At 35.0% G+C, this 22,370-nt stretch overlaps 2 protein-coding genes across 7 annotated transcripts; both read right to left on the bottom strand.

Moving 5' to 3' along the window:
- Window positions 1–406: 406 nt before the first annotated feature.
- On the bottom strand, window positions 407–8,308 carry LOC147389982 (vacuolar protein sorting-associated protein 26A). 2 transcript variants are annotated; one of them, XM_086417491.1, is made up of 13 exons: window positions 8,110–8,303; window positions 7,874–7,921; window positions 7,538–7,588; window positions 7,337–7,411; window positions 6,910–6,984; window positions 6,492–6,564; window positions 5,161–5,205; window positions 4,085–4,196; window positions 3,190–3,256; window positions 2,139–2,183; window positions 1,683–1,738; window positions 1,385–1,560; window positions 407–922 (listed from the first exon to the last, which is right to left on the bottom strand). In XM_086417491.1, the coding sequence occupies exons 3-13, from the start codon at window positions 7,538–7,540 to the stop codon at window positions 744–746; spliced, it is 906 nt and encodes a 301-aa protein (XP_086273617.1). In that variant the 5' UTR covers window positions 7,541–7,588; window positions 7,874–7,921; window positions 8,110–8,303; the 3' UTR covers window positions 407–743. The 2 variants fall into 2 exon arrangements, with proteins under 2 accessions (XP_086273617.1, XP_086273618.1); XM_086417492.1 differs by lacking the exon at window positions 5,161–5,205 and having other exon boundaries at window positions 8,110–8,308.
- A 1,398-nt stretch (window positions 8,309–9,706) lies between these two features.
- Window positions 9,707–21,209, bottom strand: LOC147389981 (serine/threonine-protein kinase BLUS1-like). Of its 5 annotated transcripts, XM_086417684.1 has the most exons (22): window positions 20,691–21,207; window positions 19,919–20,173; window positions 19,707–19,831; window positions 19,498–19,542; window positions 18,629–18,710; window positions 18,435–18,503; window positions 18,012–18,182; window positions 17,854–17,919; window positions 16,465–16,533; window positions 16,267–16,338; window positions 16,112–16,173; window positions 15,686–15,967; window positions 13,743–13,879; window positions 13,550–13,644; window positions 13,297–13,356; window positions 12,412–12,510; window positions 12,229–12,280; window positions 12,089–12,144; window positions 10,821–10,885; window positions 10,587–10,638; window positions 10,309–10,390; window positions 9,707–10,104 (listed from the first exon to the last, which is right to left on the bottom strand). In XM_086417684.1, exons 1-21 carry the CDS (start codon window positions 20,862–20,864, stop codon window positions 10,331–10,333), a joined length of 2,148 nt encoding a protein of 715 aa, XP_086273810.1. In that variant the 5' UTR covers window positions 20,865–21,207; the 3' UTR covers window positions 9,707–10,104; window positions 10,309–10,330. The 5 variants fall into 5 exon arrangements, 3 of the variants coding, with proteins under 3 accessions (XP_086273810.1, XP_086273809.1, XP_086273811.1); XM_086417683.1 differs by having other exon boundaries at window positions 9,707–10,390; XM_086417685.1 differs by lacking the exon at window positions 12,412–12,510 and having other exon boundaries at window positions 9,707–10,390; window positions 20,691–21,209.
- Between the last annotated feature and the right edge of the window lie 1,161 nt (window positions 21,210–22,370).

Raw genomic sequence — 22,370 nt, 5'->3', positions numbered from 1 at the left:
CAGAGGAGAAGAAGAACAATAATGAAAAGGGGGAGGAAAAATAACAAGTGGGTGCAAAGGGAATTTCAAATTTTAGGTGCACCGAATCTTAGGATTGGTACAAGTAAAGAGCTATCTGAGAAATTTACTGGGCAGACCTGTTGCAATTTTATAACAAAAACTCCTTTAGTTTATCAAGTTTGTTACCTAGACACATGGACAATCAAATTAGCAAATCCAACAACATAGACTTCTAGATTGCTTGGAAAAACTCAGATTCGGCAAAAAATAATTAAAATTTTGAATTGAGGTTTTAAGTTAGTGAGCTACATTGCATTACTAACACTAGTTAGGACTTAAGGCTGGGCCAGAGATGCATCGTTGGATAAGCAGCACCTGTTGAAATTTAAAATTACAGAGTAGAATATAAGGACAAAGGGAATCATGTTGAAACAATTATTCCCCACAAAAGCATAAGAATGTTACAGTACAAAGCACAATTATTACCCAAAAAAGAGTTTGAGAGTTCCATAACGTACTGCTTTCAACTATTCATAATCAACCATGCTGTTCTGTCATGTCAAAACCAACCTTTCTTCTTTTTTTTCCTTCCATTTTCAAGTCATGAAATGAAACCCTAGATATGAAACCTTTCTTTTTTTCCTTTGAAAAACCTACCAACCAATTCATTAAGGTGATACAAGGCCAACTAAGATCCCCCAACCCCTACCCCCTATGCCTTATGAAAACTCTAAGCTGAGCTATCAAGATGTTTCCAAAAGGCGGAGTACTGTGATTTCTTGCTGCTTGAAATATCGTCGGTCTTCTTCGTCCACAAGAACAAGGTTCAAATAATATTTAACACTGAATTTATTGTTAATGTTGCGATATGTTGGAGTCAGTTCGTAAGGGCTCAGAAACAGTCTGATTGGAATAGATTCCCCTGCAAATGCACAAATAGACACACAAATGAACAGTTTTCTAGTTGAAAAATTAATGCCATAAAACAGATGTGAGTTTGATGACGTAGCCTGATTTCAAACGGACTACATGGGTCTTTGCCTGCATGATCATGTGTAGGTCAACCCACCATCTGTGGGTCCTCCCCTTAGGACCAGGGCCAGAAATTGACTCCATCAGATAAACCTAAAAATCTGATCTCATCAAATTTTTTTTGCGTGGGAGTTATGAGTTCAACAATCCCATGCATATATATGTTTTCTGCCTATTAAGATTTCCTCTGGACCCATCAAATGGGTGGGGTACATCAAACGGAATACAAGCCCTTAGTAAATCATTAGGATTCGACAAATAATAGATCTATATCATATAAAGCTGTGAAAAATGAAATCTATGCCTTTCAAAATAGTTATTTGAGGCACCAAAGATATTCAGATGGATATACCTCTGACTGGAGCACCATCCATCAACTCAAACTTCGCAAGGGTCTCTGTCTCTACATATGTATTAGGGCCTGACCCTGTTGATTCTCGACGTCTAATCTCAAGCTCCATATTCTTGATCTTAATTCTTACAAGAAGAAAATATATTTTGCCTATGATCACATCCTTCAGATGGTACCTGGGGATTTTAAACTTCAATTAACAAAGACGGCAATCTTCACTTTGAACTTGACCCCCATAATTCTAGTATTCATTAAATGTGCATTCTACCGCTTCAGAATGAGATATATTGTGACTTACTTGCTTTTATTGTACTCAAACTCGATATGTAGGCAGTCTTCGATTCCAACTTCCATCTACACAATGTATCAATATCAGGACAGAGGATTGACAAGCTTAAGTAATAAACAGATTCTTGTGCATGACTGCACAGAAACTAAAACAAAAGAACATATAATAAAGTCAGAAATTATGCATTCTGGTATGCCACAAGAACTAAAACGAAATGCTTCAGTCAGTTCAATGAAGCTGCCAAATTGTTAGTAACCAAGGGATTGGTCATTGAAGTAGCCAACTGAGATACCAGTGAACATGACAAAACTGGTTCAACACATTTGACTCATGAGCATATGATATAAGAAAATAATTTAATGCCAATCAGAAGGGTTATAGCAAATTTTGTTTAGCACAACTTTTTCACTTGCTAGAAGCTATAAACATTGCGAACATCATTAATGCTATAAAAGCTCCACTGACCTTAATGCTGTTGTTGACTGGTGGAAGCGGTGTGTAGTTGCGAACCTGATGCAGAAATAAGACATCAATGCAAGAAAAGAACTTAAAAAGAGCAATCTCCTATATACATAAGATCGTAGAGGAAGTCTTAGGGTCACGCAACTTAGTGGAAAAAGAAAGCAAGAAGAAGAGGAGGTATTGGAGCAGAAGCTCCAACAATAAGCTATTTATGATAAATGATCAGACTCATCTAAGAAGCAGATATCATTGCATTTTTTGAAAGCAGATCTTTATGTAGAACATCCATGAAATTATAAGTCATGGTCTCCAGCCTTCTAGTTCCACCATAACGCATAGGTTTATCAGCTTCTCTTACTGCCACGGATAATTGATTGGTGAACTAATGGTCAAACATCCTCAAAGGTAGATCTCCTTTAAAATCATATAGCACTATTATTCCTCCCCTACTTCATTTCATATCCATGCTTTTGTATGTGTGCCTATGCTTAACAAGCTAAACAGAAAAAGAAAGATATATTTCTGCCTCCAAGAGTAGTCCTCTATCTTCTCAATATCAGACAAAAGATGATTTAAAATATGGCACATGAACACAACTCAAACAGGGAACAACATTTAAGTCAATCCTCAACCCCACATCCAGTAGGTTAATATATGAAGCATCGGAAACATGAACAGCCCTGAATATTGAATGATATAAAGGGAGTATGTAAGCATCTATAATGTTTCATACCAAAAGAACAGAAAATAGGGAGAATATAGAGAGTTCAAAAAATGCATGGAAAAATGAAAAGAAACATCATTATATGTAGAACCATGTATTACTCGTACAGTATCAACTTTTGCACCTTACAACACAATATAGTAGATGGAATGCATGCATCTGTTCTTGATCTCTTCTCCATTCATTGATTTCCCACAAGGCATTACAAAAATTCCAAGCCAAAAGAGGGGCTAGCAAATATTGACGAATGTAGTGCAGTCATTGCAACAACCCCAGTAATTCAATGAAACCTCAAGCGTAAAGTTATTAGAAAAAGAACAGACAGATTACCACAAAATCCTGGTATTCCACAATGTTGCTGACATAGTTACGACTTATTGTCACTTTCAGAATATACCTGCACGGTTGCAAGAAAAAGTCACTTGAGTTAACAACTAATTATATCACACACATAAAAATTCCACTGACTAGGAGAGCATAATTAATGTCTAGAACTCATGGAATTATGGATGATCGTTTTAAAATTAGAAATTAAAGTAAGTTAAAAAGAAATAATAACATTATATATGATGTACGGAAAAAATAATGCACCTCAAAACTTGCCAAGAAACAAAGATAAAAACATCCACAAGGCAAGCAAAGCCTAAGCCCATGCTTGACCATGTGAATATAAAGCTTGACCAGCTAATTGAGTGGAGCAATAAGTTCAATCCAGCAAATAAGCCTCGCTCTAGTGTGATGAAAATGGGATTTAAGAGTAAATTAAGTCTACTATTTTCAATCATTTCTATTTCTAGCATAATTTGAATAAAGGAGGTTTGGATAATAATGTGTCATAGAGAATTTTCTGTTGATGATACCCTCCAAATCTTCTGTTTTTTTTCTTTAAAGGTTAAAAAATAAAAAAGCAAAATCTAAAAATATCAAACATGAATATGCACTATTCAAATGGCCATCTCTTGTGATACCATGAACAGTCTCTTGATAAACCTATTGGTGGACCAAAAGCATACAGTCTGATTGAACTGAATCTATACGAAAATCAAGTGCATTACGACCAAGAAAAAAACTTTCAATAAGATTTCACATCAAAAGCTGATGATTATTTCAATTGTCTTAAGATGTATAGATATTAAACAAATACAAATTCCAAAGGAATGGCTAGTACAAAAGAACAAGAAAACATATTTTACCAGCAAGATTTATAGATTAATTAGTAGCCTACCTAAGCCTTACGTTCACTCCATTGTATGACTCAAATGGCATTTCAACACTAGAAAATTCAAATGGATATGTTTTCCTTTCGTATATTTCTCCAGGCACATCCAGTTCTCGCACTGCACAACAATTATAAAAATTAGATCCATCATAAAACCAGATACTTTCTAATAACTAGTTGAATGGAAAAATAATGGTCATCGACACTGATGGTAATAGCATTTCATATCGAGAACGGCAATCAATACAAGAAGCGATGTTTAGCATAATAAGAACGAAGAGAACAAGAACAAAAATGAAGATGGTAAAAAATATAGAAGGGTAAAGAAGCAAGAACTTGCAGGAACCGGCTGAATCCAGTTCGCTGGAAATCACTTCCTATGGAAACTCATTTTTCTGGAGGTGGTTTCCCATGGTCACTTATCAAGAAAGGGATGGAAAACACATTTTGTTTTTCTGTTTCAAACAAAAACCTGGATCTGACTCAGATCCTAATGCCTGAATCCATATCCCACCCATATTAAATTCAACCAAACCAGATAGGTGTACTAAAAGAAGCCTAGAGGAAACTTAACTCATACAAAAATGAAATGGATTTGGATCTAGGATTGGAATCATATTCAACATTAGCTCAATCCAGTCAATACCCTCCAAACCATATCTGACTTGGTTGCCTATTGGGGTATACCTAATATCCAACCCTTGCCATATATAAGTTTGGGTCAAGTTGGATTGTGGGTCGACAAGACCCATTTATGCCATAGGGAAATTTGTTGGAGAATCAATCAACCTTCCAAATTGATGAAAAGTGTTCAGAGGACAGTAATGAAAAATGACTACATTTGGATTTTAAAACTAGTTTTTTCAATTATCCAGATCCCATATGAGAAGTCAGCTTTCCATTTCTGCCATTTTCCATTTATAACAACCAGAACCAAACAAGAATTTTCCAGGAAAACATTTTGACTTCCATCCATTTCCTGAGAACCAAATGCAGCAACCATTTGACTAGATGACTTGCCACAAAATTAGAGAATTTATTGATCACTCTAAGTATAGGAACCCAAGCTGAAACGCACTCACCGAGTGAGGTAAAGTCATAAAAGTTTCCTCTATCAAAGTACATCTCTGCAAAGGCAAATAAAATTTTGATTAAAATTTGTAGACATTCTTGACTAATGACTGAAAGCATCCACAATAAATCGGTAGGGGGAAAAACAAGAATAACATAATTATAATGCCAAAAGAATTATAATAAATAAAAAAGACTGAAATATAGAAGTCGAGACTTGAGACAGTGCTGCGTACCAAAAATATTGCCTAGTATCCAAGTAAAACCAAAGATATGAAACCAGGTCGAAAGAAGCACACAAAGTATAGCAGAAACAAGGGTCCATTCACATGCACATGAAATGAAGGTCCCATTAGTTACCAATGGGTGTGTTTTGCACAAGATGGATAAAATATTATATGAATGCTTAAGATGTGTAAATTGCTTAATAGACGCACTGGTCAGGACTAGTACTATACTTATCCCAGTGTTCATAAAGGTAGTAGATAAAAAAATTCAAAACGGCAAAATTCAAGTGAAAAAAGACAATCCTAGCCATGAAACACAGATAAAACAATAACAAAAAAAAATGGCATGTGGAACAAGTGGGGATATTGACATCACGTGGAAATTTTTTCAGGGAATAACGGAACAAACAATTTTGAATGGATGTTAGACTAAGAGAATTACAATAATCTACCCATCAAAAACAAAATAGAACAAATCAATTAAACTAGCAAAATAATAGTTGTAACCAATATGAAAACCGGCTGACAAGGAGAACATTAAAGACATGATTTAGTTTCAGGAAAGGAAATGGAAAACACTGAAGCAAATAAATAAGGTAATATCTAAAGGGTCCTCGGAGACAATTTAGTACCACATAGGTAAATATCAACCAGTTTGCTGACAGACAGTGATGAAACAACTTTATGTTTTGCACATGATCCCGTCAGCTTCCAATATATGTATCACAGAAGAAACATGAAAAATGCATGTTTGATTCAATCTTTTCCACAAAAAATAGCACAAGAAAGCCAACTATTTGCGAAAAAATGAAATGCTTCTAGTCTTCTACTAATAAGAACATAACATAACTTAAAAAATAAAGAAAGAAAGAAAATAGTGTAATAAAGTCAACTATTTGTGATGATACCAATGCTTCTAGTTTTACAATAAAATGTAAGAAAAAACTCTAAATAGTTCAGCAAACTCATTTTCCAAAAGGAAAGCAAGCTTCTCTCCAGTGTTATATTAAATATATTCAACTAATATTACATGCAAGAACAAGAAAAATAAAGTATCCTACGGTTAACAACGAGCAAAGAACTAGTATAGGAATTAGAAGCAAATAATAACACACCTATCTGACCCAAGAGCTCAATTTTTACACCATTGTGTTCAACCTTCTTCCCTTGAGTTGGTTCTATAGAAACCTGGGCAAGACATCATATTACAATTTCAGTTTAAAATATCTACAAGAACAAAAATCGCATATGCTACCATCGCATATCCAAAAATATGCTATTTGACAAATATACGATGACATATGCAATCACATACTATAATATGTGATGCATATTGTAGAATGCGATGGCACACCATCCAACGGTCATAAATTTTGTTTGCAGCATGTGCAATGGCATACTGTCCAACGGTTAGAAATCGCATGTGCGAACAGCATGTGCTGGTCGCATGGACGCATATGCTATTTAACAACATTGATGATGCATGCACTTGAAATTTGTCAATATTCATAACCATAACGCCAAGTACAATACCTCCCCGACAAGGTTCTCTTGACTTTGGAAAAGTGGAACCATTGCAGTTTGACCATTTTCCTTCTTTAATGAAACCTGTGGAAAACATACAAGAAAGCGTGATGGACTGAGCACTAATGTACCACATCAAGGCTTCTTCTACCTTGCCTCACAGAAGCAAAAAAAAAAACTTTTTGTGGTTTTTAAAACATTAATTAGCAGTATGACAGGCATGCTTCCATAAAAGAAAAATGATTACTTTGTTGCTCTCTTCATTCATATTTCAACATTCACTCAATATTAACAGATAAGAAAAAGTTTCCACACACACTTTTATTATCAGTGGACTCATGAAACTACTTTTGTTTCCTTTCAAAATGATGCCGAAAATTCACAAAAAATAAAGTTGGACTTCTGTACAACATAGTTAAAGATTTGAAATAGATACCTGTTTGCGAGTTTTTCCATCAGCAAATGTAATTGAAATGTTACATGGTGGCTTGAAAGCTCCAATAATGTAATTCTAGAAAGAAAGAAAAAAAAAATCCTTAATCATTAAATGATTCCAATTCTAGAATATCAACAAGATGCAAATCTGAATACTCAAAGGAAGCATTATGGCTATGATCAAGTGTCGGTGAGAACTTACCATGCTTTTACAATGAAATTGTGATTCAAGGTCTTATTTTGCAAGAAACACCTACAAACATAAAAGCAATCAATTTTGCATCCATCGTAAAGAAACTAAAATAACTAATATGCATGACTACCAAATTTATTTATTTTAATAGGCAAATGCAATTAGTAAGTCGTCGAGATGATCAACAAAAGACTACAAAGACCTCGATCATAGGCTTACACAGAAGCAATACAACTATCAAATTTATTTTTAGGATTTACAACATGGTCTCCATACTGTCATAAAAGATGTTGATTGAAAATTCAGTGGTGAATATTACAAGATTAAAATTGGGGAAAAACATACCTTAGAAATTAAATGCGAGATTTCTTCCAATAATCCAAACCATCATTCCTAAAACCAAAAAAAGACGGATAAAGACGTGAAAATGGAATTAATTACAGACTACATGACGTAATACTCCAACAAAGAAGACGAAATCAACATCAATTTGCATGGCATGATACGAAGAAATTTATGATAAAAAACATAACTTTGGATCTGAACAGAAGGAAATCGGGAAAACGACATACCTTAAATACCTTAAACCTCGAGAACAAGATTCTTTAATAATCCCCAAAACCTTAACCTGGAAGCGTGAGATTGCAAAAACAGATTAACAGTGGAGATTACGAGAAATACTTAAAACAAACAAATGTTAAATCAATGGAAGGGGAAGGTGAGGACGCCCACTGCAAATTGGCCGATGCACTGCGACAGCAAAGAGTGATGTCGCAGCCTAAGGGAGTGCCACCTAGCCTCACCTCTTGATGTTTTACATAGGTGGCGCGGTTTGGAATTTCGTGGTATGTACGTAAGTACGTTTATACAGATGGAATAAAAGGGACATTCATGTGGGTTCTGAGTTTGTCCGGGCCTATTAAAAAATTTACAATAATTAAGTCTGGATCCGGCCCATTGATAGCCCATTGAATGGATATCAATGAGCCGGACAAGCCTTCGGGTTTGACTCGGCATGATCAAATTTCAGTCTTGCTATTGCAGTGATATATGGATAATAATTGCTTCAAAGGAAATGAATAGATAGTACTTGGGAACATTTTGAAAGTATATCCAACTAAACAAAAACAATTTAATCAATCTTACAGATTTATTTGTGAAGACATGGACCCTATGTTACCTGATTCGTGGATTCACTCAGTTTCAACTTGGGTTCATGGTTCACCGATGAATAATGAACCAGATTGGTAGGGGTAGACGGAGTTGTTCTAAACTGACTTCCTTCCACGCTGTGGTCAACACTGTGCTGATGTGACATTGGAAGTGATTTCAGCATTTCCCAATGTAAAATGACAAGGTTTGTCAGATTTGATATATTATAGAAACCCAGAGCAAACCTAACCGAGAATTGGTTCAATTCAAACCAGTTCAAGGTTTGATACTTTAATAACGAATTAGATAACCCAGCTTGGACCAAAAGAACATGGATTGAGATAGTGAAAGCCATGACTTCAATAGAATAAAACACTGAACATGATTTGCTTGGCAGACCACTACTATTTTAGATATGGATTTGATGTGATGATGATGCAGAATTTATTTACATAATCAATGATAAATTTTGGATTATATTAATAACATTTTGTAATCATGGTTTAAGCTTTCCAAAATCTGACATGTTTTAACACCTTTGCGCACCTTATCTAACTTGGAAGACCATTGTTTAGTTGTGGTTTAGAAGACAAGTCTGATACCATTGAGGTGATATATTGGCAATAAGAGTTTGTGCCTTAGTTCCTCTGGAACTGAACCTTTGACATCACTCGATCATTTGGTAGTAAGTAGAGAAAGACGTTATTTATAATTTTCCCTCCAAAGGTATTTGATAAAATATTGGTCAAAGGAGGTGGTTATGATCGTAGTATTTACAGTTTTAAACAGTGGATGTCGTTAGCAGCTTTTGATATTTGTGTGTGTGCGCGCGCGTGTGTGTGTGTGTGAGAGAGAGAGAGATGGGAAAAAAGGAAAAGTGAAGCTGCTAATCAGGCACGGTGGATTCACAGTTTCAAATCTCAGCCATCTGTTGAACCATCTCAGCAGTTCACTCTTAAACCTGTTTTAAAACTCTGAAATTCAACTCAGATTAATGTCCATCAAGTAGGACCAATTAGGCCAGTCAACAAAACATATTAACATAATTATTAATATATAAAAATGTAAAGTTTGCTGTGCAGAGTCAACAAGAAGTTGCATGTTGAGTAAACAGTTATGTCCAAGAAGAAATTGGAATTTAAAGCAACAAAAAACCAATACCAATAATATGTTCAAACATAAATATAATACACCACCGCCGTGACCACCGCATCCACATTCCAGGTCAGGTGACTGATTAAAAAAAAACTGCCAACTAAGTACAACAAATTTCGCTCACTGATCAGATCAGGGTGAGCACATTTCCATTTTGCCCAAATGAATGAAAAAGGAACCGATCATTTGCTTATTTTCATCTGAGAAATAAATAGCTAAGAAGTATGATCCAAGGAGCTAAGATCTGCATCCGCTTCTTTCTACAGGTGCTGAAAGAGTAAGATGAAGTAAAGAAATTAGGGACATTGCTGGCGAATTAAAAGAAGAGAGCTGCTATTGCCACACCCTAAGACCACCCCAACTGGGTGCAATTCTTTGGTGATTTACATAGGAAATGGTGTGGCATTAGTAAAAGTTGGCATGGCAATAACATCTCTCTTACAAGAATTATTATGATTACAATTTTTTTTTACAGCATTCCATTTTTCAAGTGACTTATTCTTCTCTGATCCATTCTCCTTCCCCTCCATTTGCAACACTAAGCCGCTGTTGTAACTGTAAAAATTAGACAAATTAATCCATGCAAGTTCTGAAACCAAAAAAGTAAATTACGAAGTAACACAAGATACCCTACGATCCTCATAATGTTGTATTGGAGCATGTCCATGAGTTAACCCACAAAAAGTTTAAATAGTATGTTATTCATTTAGAGCAAGTATAACTAGATATAACCCATCTTCAGTAAATTTACCTGCATGTGTTTCAGCTTTTCAGCAGTAAGTTCATCAATTAGATTTGTCATCCTGCAGAATGGAGAAAAAAACAAGATGAAAAATATTAAAATATAATTCATACTCGTTTGTCTATAATCCAAATTCTTAGTTCTATTTCTTCCAGAGAAATTTAAGGGCGGGGGGCAACAAAATTGAGAAGACGGAAACATAATGATAAAACGAGCGACTTGATTTACATTATAATGACCTACCTGGCTTGTAATTCTAAAATCTTGAGAAGCAATAATCGCTCTCTTTCAGTGGCAGCTGTTTCAACCTGCCAAAATAATGGACACACATTTTTTGTTAATAGTAAAACATCAGCAATACCAGTCAGTCCACTATCCACACCGAGGAGCTTATAAATGGCTATGAAGCACATTTTTCAAGAAATAACAAATTTTTATCAGAAAAATCTTCAAGGAATATATTTACAAACTGTATGAAAAGAGAAAGCCTGCTTTAGAAACAAAAGGGCCCAACAGTTCTGCTCAGCTTTGAAACATCTGACAGAGAAAAACTCACTTAAAGACTCTGTCTACATTTGAAAAAGCAGTCAAAACTAGCATACAATGTTTATAAAGAATATTGAGAAAATAGTTTGTTGTTTGATCTGATATTAATATTGTATCTGCAAATATAGTCAGGACCATGGCCATATAAGAATACATGTAACTATTTTACAAGAATTCAAAAATCTTCAAACTGTATCAATTGTGAGTTTGAGAAATCAAACTGTAACAATTGTTTTATAGATCATTCTGCGAAGCATTTTTAAATAAAAGTATATCCATCTCAAATATATACTGGAATCAATAATGTAACCTTTCAATCAAACAAATATAAAAATGATTCTCATGTTCATACTTTTGAAAGTCAATGGGGGACGTATGATTTGAATTCTCTTTTTCTCAAACTAATGCATCTGAAATATTCTACTTTGATGCATTAGCTCTTATTAGAATTATAAACAATGTTACAACAAGGAGCAACAGACCCATCACCCCTTGACAGAAGGATATTCGAGTATCTATAAGCTTTCAGAAAAGCACTTGAACTGTACAAAAGACTCTTCTGCCCAAAAGATGAAAATCTTCCAAGAGGAAATAGAATTTCTCGGCAGAAGATGAATGGAAAAAAATTCAGTTGCACAATCAAGCATTGAATTCTTGTCTCTAAGCAAGATCCATCTTTAAAGGACGGTTAGTCCAAGCAGCTCATAGAGAATGTAGAAGAATAAGAAGCTATGAGGCTAATTCCCTTCCAAAAGGATATACAACGATCAAAGGTTTGAAAAAAATTACATCAGAGAACCAATTTGATTGTATGCAGGTAGATCAACGAAGCAGTCTTTCTATTTATAGGAAATCAGCTGTTTGGTATTGTTATTGCAGAAAACATGAGGCAGGAGAATATTAGCCATATTACAACACCATTGATAGCACAAACCAAAACTCTAGAATATAAACAAGATTCTTACAGTTGCATCATTATCTGAATTGAAAGGTAATGGAGGCAAATTTCCAGTTTGAAAAGCTGAAACACATTTTAGTGTGTCAATCAAACTCTCATATCATTAATTATTAGAATGAACCACGATGTAAGAGATCTTCCACTCACCATCTACTACCTCAGTTTGTTGCAAACTATTCAACAAATTCACTATGAGATCCTGGAAGTAAACCAAACAATGTATTAGAACAGCAAGAGTTTTACAACCTAACCTATTGTTCCATCTGATAAATTTTCCCGTGGCAACAAATAATACAAAAGAGGGGGGGAATCAATTTATTCCTTCTTTACTTGTTGTAATGAGGTCTGATGGAAAAGATTCTGAAGATGAGGCATGAGAAGTGAAGGTACAGCACGGTTACTAACTTCCTTGGGTGACTGACTGATAGGCTGAGAAAACAGTTAAAAATGAGATTGGTAAGGTTATATAGCAGGGATTCTGGTTTTAAAAATGGGCAAAACAAATCATGCATTCATAAATACAGTGAACATCTTTTATTAGTAAATTACCAAAACGTTGAAAGAGAATCCAATGATAATTGAACAGGTATCTTGTCAACCCAAAAATAAAATAAAGTAATGGAAGAGTAAGTTAGTTATAGTGGTTGAAGATATTCATGCTTATGAAAATATTTCTTGGAATGCAAGCATGTTTTTTTTTTTTTTTTGCATGTTCACATCCATGTTTTTTTTCCCTTTGTTTTATTTTGATTTTGTATTTTTAACTTATCTCCCTCATCATTAGAGAAATTAGATATGCCTCCCTATATTTGAAAATTTTAGATGTGCCTCCTTGATAACTGATATTTTACCATGTTTAATTTCAAATGACAAAAGTGCCCCCAACTTTTATTTCTTCAAACCTCTTTGATCTAACATAGAGAGGCAATTTATCTTTTCCTCGTAAGAATATTGAAAACAGGTAACTGGAAAAAAAAAATTACATTTTATGTTTTTTTCTTAACAAATGATAAGGTGCCTTTCACCATCCAAGCCCCCCTCCCCCCCCCCCCCCCCTCCCCTCCCTCTCTTACAGCATACGAACAAGTAGAAACCCTTGGATAACTATTTTCGAAAGGGATGTTTTCTTTTTTGTAAATGTTTAGTGCAGAATTTTTGTTTTTTTGTTAGAAACTCTACAAAGAAAATAAAGAATAATGAAGCAAGTAGACTAACCGTTTGTTTAGAATCAACAAGCCAATTACCCATGCTGGCAGATTTTCTTAAAGTTGACCCCTGCAACCACAATATTAATACATGAAAAAGGAACTAGAGAAGTTACCATAAATATTCATAGTAAACCTTCTATGGAATGAATATTAACTGGTGAAAATCTTCTTGGTACTATACGTAATGGAATATCCAGTCATACATATTTCATTAGTGATTATAGTATATTTTAGGGCAAGATCAATGAATAAAGATGTACCTTTAGAGGGTCCATATTTTCAGATGTTACTGAAAACCGGCCTCTTATTTGCACCACATTGGTCTTTGATTTATCCTCCAAAGAATCTCTAAATGCTGTATAACAAGGAAAATCAATATTTGAGGTTTCCTACGCATATGTGCTGCTTTTATCAAGGAGAGTGTATTTGAAAGTGCTTTATTGCAACAATTACCTCCTGAAGATTTTATGGGAGCTGACAAACTGTTTGCAGAAGCCCGCTTAGGAAGAACCAATGGACCACTAAAGCTGGGTGCTCTTCGCATATCACACTTACTTTTCTCTGTTGCTAGTTGATTTTCACTCTCATGCCTGATAACAATTAGAAGTGCAGAAAATATGATGAAAATCATTAGTAATTTCTAATTTTAAGTGCCCTATGTGATCTTCATTAGCAATTTCTAAAAATAATTCCTCCACCTTTATTTTTAATGTCCTTGTCAAGATTTTTTGGTTTTGCTCTTCATGATCTAACTCGATTCATCTATAATTGTTCTCTCTCACTCATCTTTGCAAAATCCAGGATCATATCCGCATCAAACCCTTGTCCCAAAAGTTTGGTGTTGATTGAACGAATCATGTTCCTCCATTCAATTATATTAAAAGCCATGTCTTTTGTTGTTAGTTCAAGTGCCTTCAGACCTATTCTCACTAAATTCATGTAACTTTTTTGTCTTCTTCTTACTCTTTAGGGAGTGCTTAGTGAAATCCCCTAGTCCCATTTTCATGCATGGTTTGTGAGATCCAGTTTTCAAACTTGTTTCCAACTCTCAATTTGTCAAAATCAAAAGATGACAAACCTTAAATCTTAAGGAACTTGATGCACCGATTAGGTCATTCCTATTGAATATTAATATGCAAAAAACAAAAAAACTCGAATCATCATTTTGTGAATTTCTATACGAAAATGTTGCCACTCAAAATATTTTGTTCAGCTTTTACCACCCTATCCATAGGTCAGATGCTCATTTTTGAAATGACATTCTAGTTCAATTGGTATCAGTCATTGGCACATAGTGACAATGAGATACCCTTTTTTTCTGTGTGTATTTTACTCATGATGGTTAACTAGCAACAATCTGAAATGCTTGTGTATGTAGCCAAGACGTTTAGATTAACTTGGTTTTGATTAGTTCAACACATTGGTTATTTCTCGAGTGTTGCAATTATCAGCTTCTCGTGATCAATCTATAATGTGATTGAGTACATACCTTTACAAGTCCAGGTCATAAAAGCTCAATTATGAAGTATATACATTGTTAGCAAATAGTCTATACAGGATTACAAGAACATATTCACATGAACAGCATGGATTGGATTACCACTACTACAATGAAATGATGCTAATAATAGGATAGGCCATCCTACTGAAACTATTACGAAGAGAATTCACTGGTTTTCCCAAATCCTTCCTGCATCCTGACTCATTGACATCATTCTGAGATCTATCTGTAGCCGGTTTTCTCTTCAGTTACTAAGGTCATCTCTTAGGTATTTTACTCGGTTTGGCCTCTCTTGTACGTTATTTCTCTCATTGAAACAATCAAACATCGTCATCATGAAAGCCTTATCTCACAATTTTATTTCAATGCAAGTGTGTTAAATATTTGCTGTCACTACCCACCCACATTGTTTTTGGTATTTCTCTCGCACTCATAAAACCTTTAACTTGCATATTCCTTCTAATTGGTGATGTAATCGGCCTTTATTGCTCATGAGCAAACCATCTCAAATGGCTTTCCCATTACCACCTACTGGGGCCTGGGGTGGGTGGATTTACAGCCAATTAAATCAACAAATTGATGAACTAATCAGCAATTTATGGATTAATCACAGAACCTGGTGAAATTTTTACCCTTTAACCTCAACATTTATCTTCTACAACCTCCAAATCTCAAGAATAGATAGAAATTTTAGGGCGGTAAAAAATGATAGGTTTGAGGGAAGAGACCAAAAAACATCATTTGTATGTTCTTTGAAATTTTTTCTCCGATTTATCCAAATTAACTGCACTAACTTCACCCAAAAATTGCTGAATCCGAACTTGGTTACTATGCTTCAAACGGTCATACTTTGGTGGGATAGAGAAAAATGTATAAATGAAGGACCAAAGCATACCGTTCAGAGATACGCCCCATTTCTGATAATGAATGGCTAAGCACTATATTAGGCACAAGTGGACCACTCTGAGTCTGGCGGATTTCTCCTGTTTGACTTTTAAGATGGCTTTTCACCATGTCCTTGTCTGATGTTGACAATACTGGCTCATTACTTGATCCATATTTCTCATATCTATCATTTTTTTCTTGATTTCCAGAATCAAGTAAACCATTTTCTAAAATTTCCGCCTTTGCACTCATAGACTCAGCAGATGACAATTCAGCACAACTTGTATTTCCTCTGCAAGCAAAGTATGTGAGAAAATAATAAGCAATGTGAGGCAAATCATAGATGGAAAGTATGAAGTGACGTAATTTTAAATGAACAAGAAAGAGCACCAAAGTACAGATAATTTTAATACAATCAGCCCTATAAAAGGTCTACCTGCAATCAATGTCATTTATAGAAATAAATTTCTCCAAACTAGATCTAGAAGTAGATGCATCCTGCAAACAGTAACATAGAAGTTTTTAAGCTTGGTATACAGGGAGAGCATAAGAACTCTTTAAGGTCTAAGGGGGTTAGAAGATTTGGTTAACCTTATCATTAGCAAATAATCTCGTGCTTTCATCTTCCTCCTTTATTCCAGGAACATCGTCCTCATCTTGAACCTACAGGAAGCTGGTGAAATCAGCAAACCATTCCCAACAAGGCATGTGATTCTAAATTGTCCAATTAGAATGGTAAACTGAGGAGGATATACCACATAGATATTTGAAAATGCAAATATGACATACCAGTGATGCCTGGGCTTTCAAATCCTCAACATTGAAGTTCCATGCACTTACACCTCGCTTGTACTCACTCTGAAAGAAAAAACATCAAAAAGTGTCAAAAACTCGATTATAAGACCAGTCACCACAAGCATAAAAATACTCCATTTAGGGTTTCTTTGAAAAGAGAGACATGGTATGACACAATGGATACTATCCAAAAGATATTTAGAAAATACAGTTTCCTATCCACAAAACAAAATTTAGACACCAACTTGTCATGCAAATCGTTATGAGTAAGGATACAACAAAACAAGGTTGGAAACTACATGGTATGGGGTTTTGAAAGCACCTAAAATATGGTAAAGTGCATAACAACTGAATGCACATAGGAACGGACACAATTTTTTATCATAAGTCAATCTATGCTACAGTTGTACAATCAGACAGCACTGGTCTGCAAAGCTATTAAAATTGGCTTAGCAAGGAAAACTATCAAATCTAAGATTTCGTTCAATCTTCAATCCTTAAAAGTTGGGGAACCAAAAGAATGCTATTTACATATGCAAAATTAGCAGATTCCTATTCACAAAAGGAAATTAATTGATTAACCCGATTGGATATAACCAGACAATTCTTCAGACTGTTTTCAATCTCTGGAGGAAAAGAAGACATGGCTCTAGAAAGAAATTAATTAAGGAACAGGATTTGTTCAGCTGACCAAAAAATGTTTGGGATAAGGCAGCCTTCGCCCAAAATGTTTGGAGGAACAGGATTTGATTAGCTGACCCTAAAATGTGTGGGAAAATAACAGTGATTCAACTTTTGGCCTCTAATTGTTCTCCATTCATGAAATCCAGAAAGCTTTGAAGGTCACTAGATCTTTTCTTGACTTAAATCAAGTGAATAGGATTTCCCAAAATTTCAAATTGCTTTTGTGATCGAGACTACTACCTTATACAAGTAAAGTTAACTTGAATTCATAATATATAACTAGAAAAGCTTTTAACCCATGACAAACAACATTTCTTAAGGATGTTTGAAGGAGGTCATGATAACTTGTTTAATCTAACAATTTCTATGCCTGGCTATTTTTACGTTTGTGTGTGTGTGTGTGTGTGTGTGTGTGTTTGGTGCTTTAGGATGTCTCTAATGAGCCTCACACCTTTGAAAACACTATCTACAATAACTAAAATTATTCAAAGCAACTAAAACTGGTCAATTTCATAAAGAATACTAGATATATGGATGAATTATATATGGAATTATTCATCCATATATGGAAAACACAGCTACATCAAATAGTCCAAGACTTCTTGAAAAGGAAGACACAATCATCATAAATACACTCCCTGAGAATGTTAGAATCAAATCAGATCAAACACTAAAATAATTTTGATAAGTACATCTAACCTGTGATATTGCTTCTTGTTCTGCTGAATGCATTTTCTTTAAAGCTAGTTGTGCAGCATCCTTAAGCTGCAATAAGGTAATAAGCTCTCTATATTATTAACCAAAAATCAGTACGAGACAATGTTAGAACTCTACAACACATGGGTAAGGTGGATAACCTGGAGGGTTTTCACGCGGTCCCAAAGTGGAGGCAAGTCAACCAAGAGATTCTTCACAGAAAGCCCTGGAGGTTTTGTACGTTTGAAAAAAGAGTGTTTTAATAACTTTTCTGCTGTTGGCCTCTTTGTTTGATCTTTCACCAAGCACATGGCAACCATTTCTTTAAAAGACTGATTACAACTGGAAATCCTCTAATTAGAACATTATTCAACATTAATAATATATAGCATATAACATTGCAACCTATACTTGGAAACTTTAAACCTACTTATAGGACATATAAAGATCAGATGATCCACATCCTCATGTATGTCATACATTGTATATTAGTCAATGAAGAAAAAGGAGATGAAACAACTCAACAATGGCATAGATATAGTTGATCCTCTCAACAATTCACTGGCCAAAAAGACAAGTAATACCTTGGAAAAACTTTTATCTCGATCATAATCTAGTCCAGGAGGAGCGTTCTGGATGGTCATTAGAAGAACCTACGGCCAGAAGAGAGTAGAGACAAGTTAGAGGCTTTGGCACAGTAGTTGCATGAAAGCTTTACCAACTGTGTTCTATGTGTCGACTATCATAAGCTTTCTATATTCATCAGTGATGTATATACCTTCTTTGGAGGGTACTTTGAAAAGGGAGCATGACCATGAGCCAACTCCAGTGCAGTTATCCCAAATGACCAGATATCAGCTCTGTGAAAATTTTGATGAAGGTAAGCATTGCATATGAACATTCTTTGAACTTCTGATAAATGTAATCCTGTTTTATTTCTCAAGAAATATAGTGGGCTCAACCCAACAAAATAGAAGTTAAAATGTAATGAAACAAGGGATTTCTTCTTCTTTTTTCCTAAGGATAAGGACAAACTTAAAGTTGTATATGAACAACTTTCGCACAGTCGGAGATGGACTCAAAAGTAAACCGCCAAATATTTTCTCAAAAAAAAAAAAACCAGAACCACAGATGGTTTAAGATCATCACTGAAGATAAGGAATTTAAAGATGGTGAAAAAGATAGAGAGAAGCGTCAGCGAGACAAAGCAGCATAGCCAACTAGTGAATAAATTACACCTATGAGATACAAACAAATGTTTGGGTGGGTGCAGAAACCGTCAAGGGACAAAGTTCATACAACCACGAACCATATATGTATGGGTTCATGCACCCAAATTGTTGCTTCCAATGGTGTTTTAGCTGTAAATGACGTCTACAAAATATTTATACACAGAAGTAAAAGCCTTTACAGTAAAGAATTTGATAGAAGCAAAAAAAAAAAAAAATTACACGGATTCTTCGTATACATACTTGCTTGAACAGAGTCAAAATTGTTCAGAAGAAAATATTAATGTTTCACAATGATAATTTATAAATAATGAAGGAATTTTCTAGGTAAATTTAGCTTTCAATAAATATATGAACCTAAGGCGCAATCTAGGTTCTCCGATCATGCTCTAGGTTTTATAGATTGATCAACACTCACTTGAAATCGTATCCACTTCCAGGCTGCAACACCTCCGGAGCCATCCTGTAAAATGGAAAAAAGAGCAAACCATAAAAAAAATTTAAGTCATGTAAATCACTAATAAGAGTAGAATTTTTTTTAAAAATAAATATATAAGAAGAAGAAGAAGAAGAGAAAAGCACTTGTTAGAAAATAGAATACTGTTGAGGAAAAAGTTGGTGTTTTACCAGCATGGAGTTCCTACAAAAGTATTCCTCATACGTTGCCTATCACCCTTGTCAAACATGCAAGCTGAAACACCAAAGTCACCAAGCTTTACCACTCCATTGCTATCTAGCAGGATATTTCCAGCCTAGAAAGACATACATCGTTAAACCAATCAGTATTGTTATCCTTTTCAAATTAGATTACTAAGGGATTGATTCAATTTGATACCGACCTTAACATCACAATGGATGTGCCCATGTCGATGGAGGTACTCCAAAGCCTTGAGAGTTTCTTTAAGAATTGAACCAATTATTAACTCTTTAAATCCTTCTGGATATGCTATCTTCATGAGATGGAGGCAGGAGCCCTCTGCCATGAACGGCATTACTACCCAGACGCATCTTTCAACGACAAATGAACAATATGCCCTCATCACATTTGGGTGATCTATTAAACTCATTGTTTGAGCCTCCTTTCCTATGCCATCCTTCAAAAAAAAAAAAAACCATAGTTGGATTAGATATTGAAGATGGGTTTTCTATACTATTCCCAAACACGAAAGCAATTAGAGCTTCCAACTAATAAAAAAAATTCTTTAGTTTTCAAGAAGTCCTCAACCTTCCGTAATCAGATTACTAGTTCTTTGTGTCAAAACATGCTTTCTTAGTCATTCATTTACAATTCCAATTGTTGATACTCAAAACTACAAAAGTTTGCATTTTGATAATGAAATTTTAATAACAAAGCTTTGGATAATGCAAGCTCCCTTTTTTCTCCCTATCTGAATCGAAATTCAGCAATGCTTATCCCCCTTGCCTCCCATTCCCAATAACACAACTATACAATCTTTCAATCTCAAATCTCATATTTTCTAATTTTTAAGCACACGTAAAATCAAAACAATCGAATGGCAGTTCCCAATCAATCCAAAAACCTGAGATCGAAACGGGATCTCGCGTAATTCAGCTTAGAATTCAGAAAAATAGAGAACGAAGGAGACAAACCAGATTGCTGTTGCATCGATCGAGATCCAAACACTTAACAGCGAAGACTTCGTTGGAAGGAAGAAAGATCGCCCTATAAACAGTGGCACTGGCGCCATAGCCAACCACTTCAAGGAGCTTGTAGTCTGTCGGATTCAAAGAGTAGCTTCTCCTTCCGTTTCCCATACTTCCCATTCCCTGTAAACAGCCTAAAAAACAGTAAAAATACGCCCTTGGACTACTCTGAAAACCACTCTTGGTGTTGGGTTTCTTTCAGCTTCGCGGAGATCTCGAGTTTCGACCTTTATTATTCCGTTGACCACCATTAGAAACGGCGCGAAAAAGATCACCGATTGCTGATGCGTCACAGAAGTTTCTGTAGTTCGATTATTGACCACGTGGAATCGTACAATAAGGGACAGCGGGGCCCATTTGTCACGAACCTTTTCTTTCCCTTTTAGAATTTTTTTCTCGTTTTCTCCGTACGTACTACGTACTGGTGTTTGTGACTTGGATCCTGAGTTACGTACATACATAGAATTGGAAATCATCGTATTTTTAAGATTTTCGATTCCATTTATAAAATAAATGAAATCAAAATCAGAATAGACAAGAATAACGGGTATATGTCAATTCTAATTATTTGGAAAACATCCAAGAATAAATCACTCTTCTAGTCAAATGAAATGAGTGTCACTCATGACTTGAAAATTTTCACTCTATCAATGTGGAAGGTGCATTGAACCATAGATGTTTTTCTTCGGGATACCTAAAGAAAAAGATCTGTATTCTTGTGCATTTTTCTCATTGACCGAGTGAAAATTTTCAAGTCAGATTATAATTAGTCATGATTCATTAAATAATACATTGAAGTCGTGACGTTGACAAAATCTTCTCCAATGCTCAATTATCATTTATAAATTGGCATCAAAATTGATGTCTTTGAAATGATAAACTCCAACTTGTATTTGATACAATCAATAGATAGTATGATGATCAGATCAACTTAATCACGTCGATTCATAGCATCACGTGCTTTGCAATGTTAGGAAATTGAGAAATCCTTGAGTGAGGATGATACTTTTTATGTCACGACTCACAAGCTTACTGAAGTAGGGGACTTCTCATGGACATGCCCACAGAAGACCCCTCTCCCTGTTCATCGAGGACCATAAACAAAGGAAGCTACTAACTTTAAATGACTACAACCATTGACTGACATCAAGTTTTGACATAAATCAAATTGATAATTTTACTTTCTGTTGGTATTTGACAGTTTCTTTATTTTTTTACTCCCTTAAAATTTATTCTACTGGTTGAGGAATTTGAAGATAATACATGGTTTGAAGAAAAATTGAACGTTTTTTACTTAGATGTTGAGAATTAGAACTTTTAGCTCATTTTCTAATGAGTGTCTTAGGAAAGATTGTGGTCAAGTAAAGTATCATCAGCTTGGCACAGAGGGTATCTTAAATGACAAAGGATCCAATATGGTGTCCTGTTTCTATAATAAAGGTAAGGTGTCTCCATGACATGTTTTTGTTGGAGTTTGAAACACCTAGAGCTCTTAACCAAACTGTGCATGTCCAATAAAAATGTGCCGTCTAAACACCCAATGTTGTTATAGGAGCGGGACACGTTCGGGATCACGATTCATCTTAAATATTCACCGCCTGTAAGTCTTTGAAATTGATTACAAAA

Source organism: Akebia trifoliata, chromosome 12 (genome assembly GCF_017979445.1).
Source record: "Akebia trifoliata isolate Shusen 1 chromosome 12, ASM1797944v1, whole genome shotgun sequence".
Lineage (NCBI taxonomy): Eukaryota > Viridiplantae > Streptophyta > Magnoliopsida > Ranunculales > Lardizabalaceae > Akebia > Akebia trifoliata.
Note: the sequence above shows the minus strand (reverse complement) of the source record. Positions and strands in the feature narration are given on the sequence as shown.

Excerpts from the sequence above, each read along its gene's own strand:
- LOC147389981 (XM_086417683.1), bottom strand. The coding sequence starts at position 20,864 with ATGGGAAGTATGGGAAACGGAAGGAGAAGCTACTCTTTGAATCCGACA. Across the intron at positions 12,281-12,411 it reads ATCAGACCTCATTACAACAA|GATCTCATAGTGAATTTGTT; the intron begins GTAAAGAAGGAA and ends GTTTACTTCCAG. Across the intron at positions 10,391-10,586 it reads AAAAGCTGAAACACATGCAG|TTACAACAGCGGCTTAGTGT; the intron begins GTAAATTTACTG and ends TAATTTTTACAG.
- LOC147389982 (XM_086417491.1), bottom strand. Across the intron at positions 1,739-2,138 it reads CAGTCAACAACAGCATTAAG|ATGGAAGTTGGAATCGAAGA; the intron begins GTCAGTGGAGCT and ends TACATTGTGTAG. Across the intron at positions 923-1,384 it reads GGATGGTGCTCCAGTCAGAG|GGGAATCTATTCCAATCAGA; the intron begins GTATATCCATCT and ends GTGCATTTGCAG.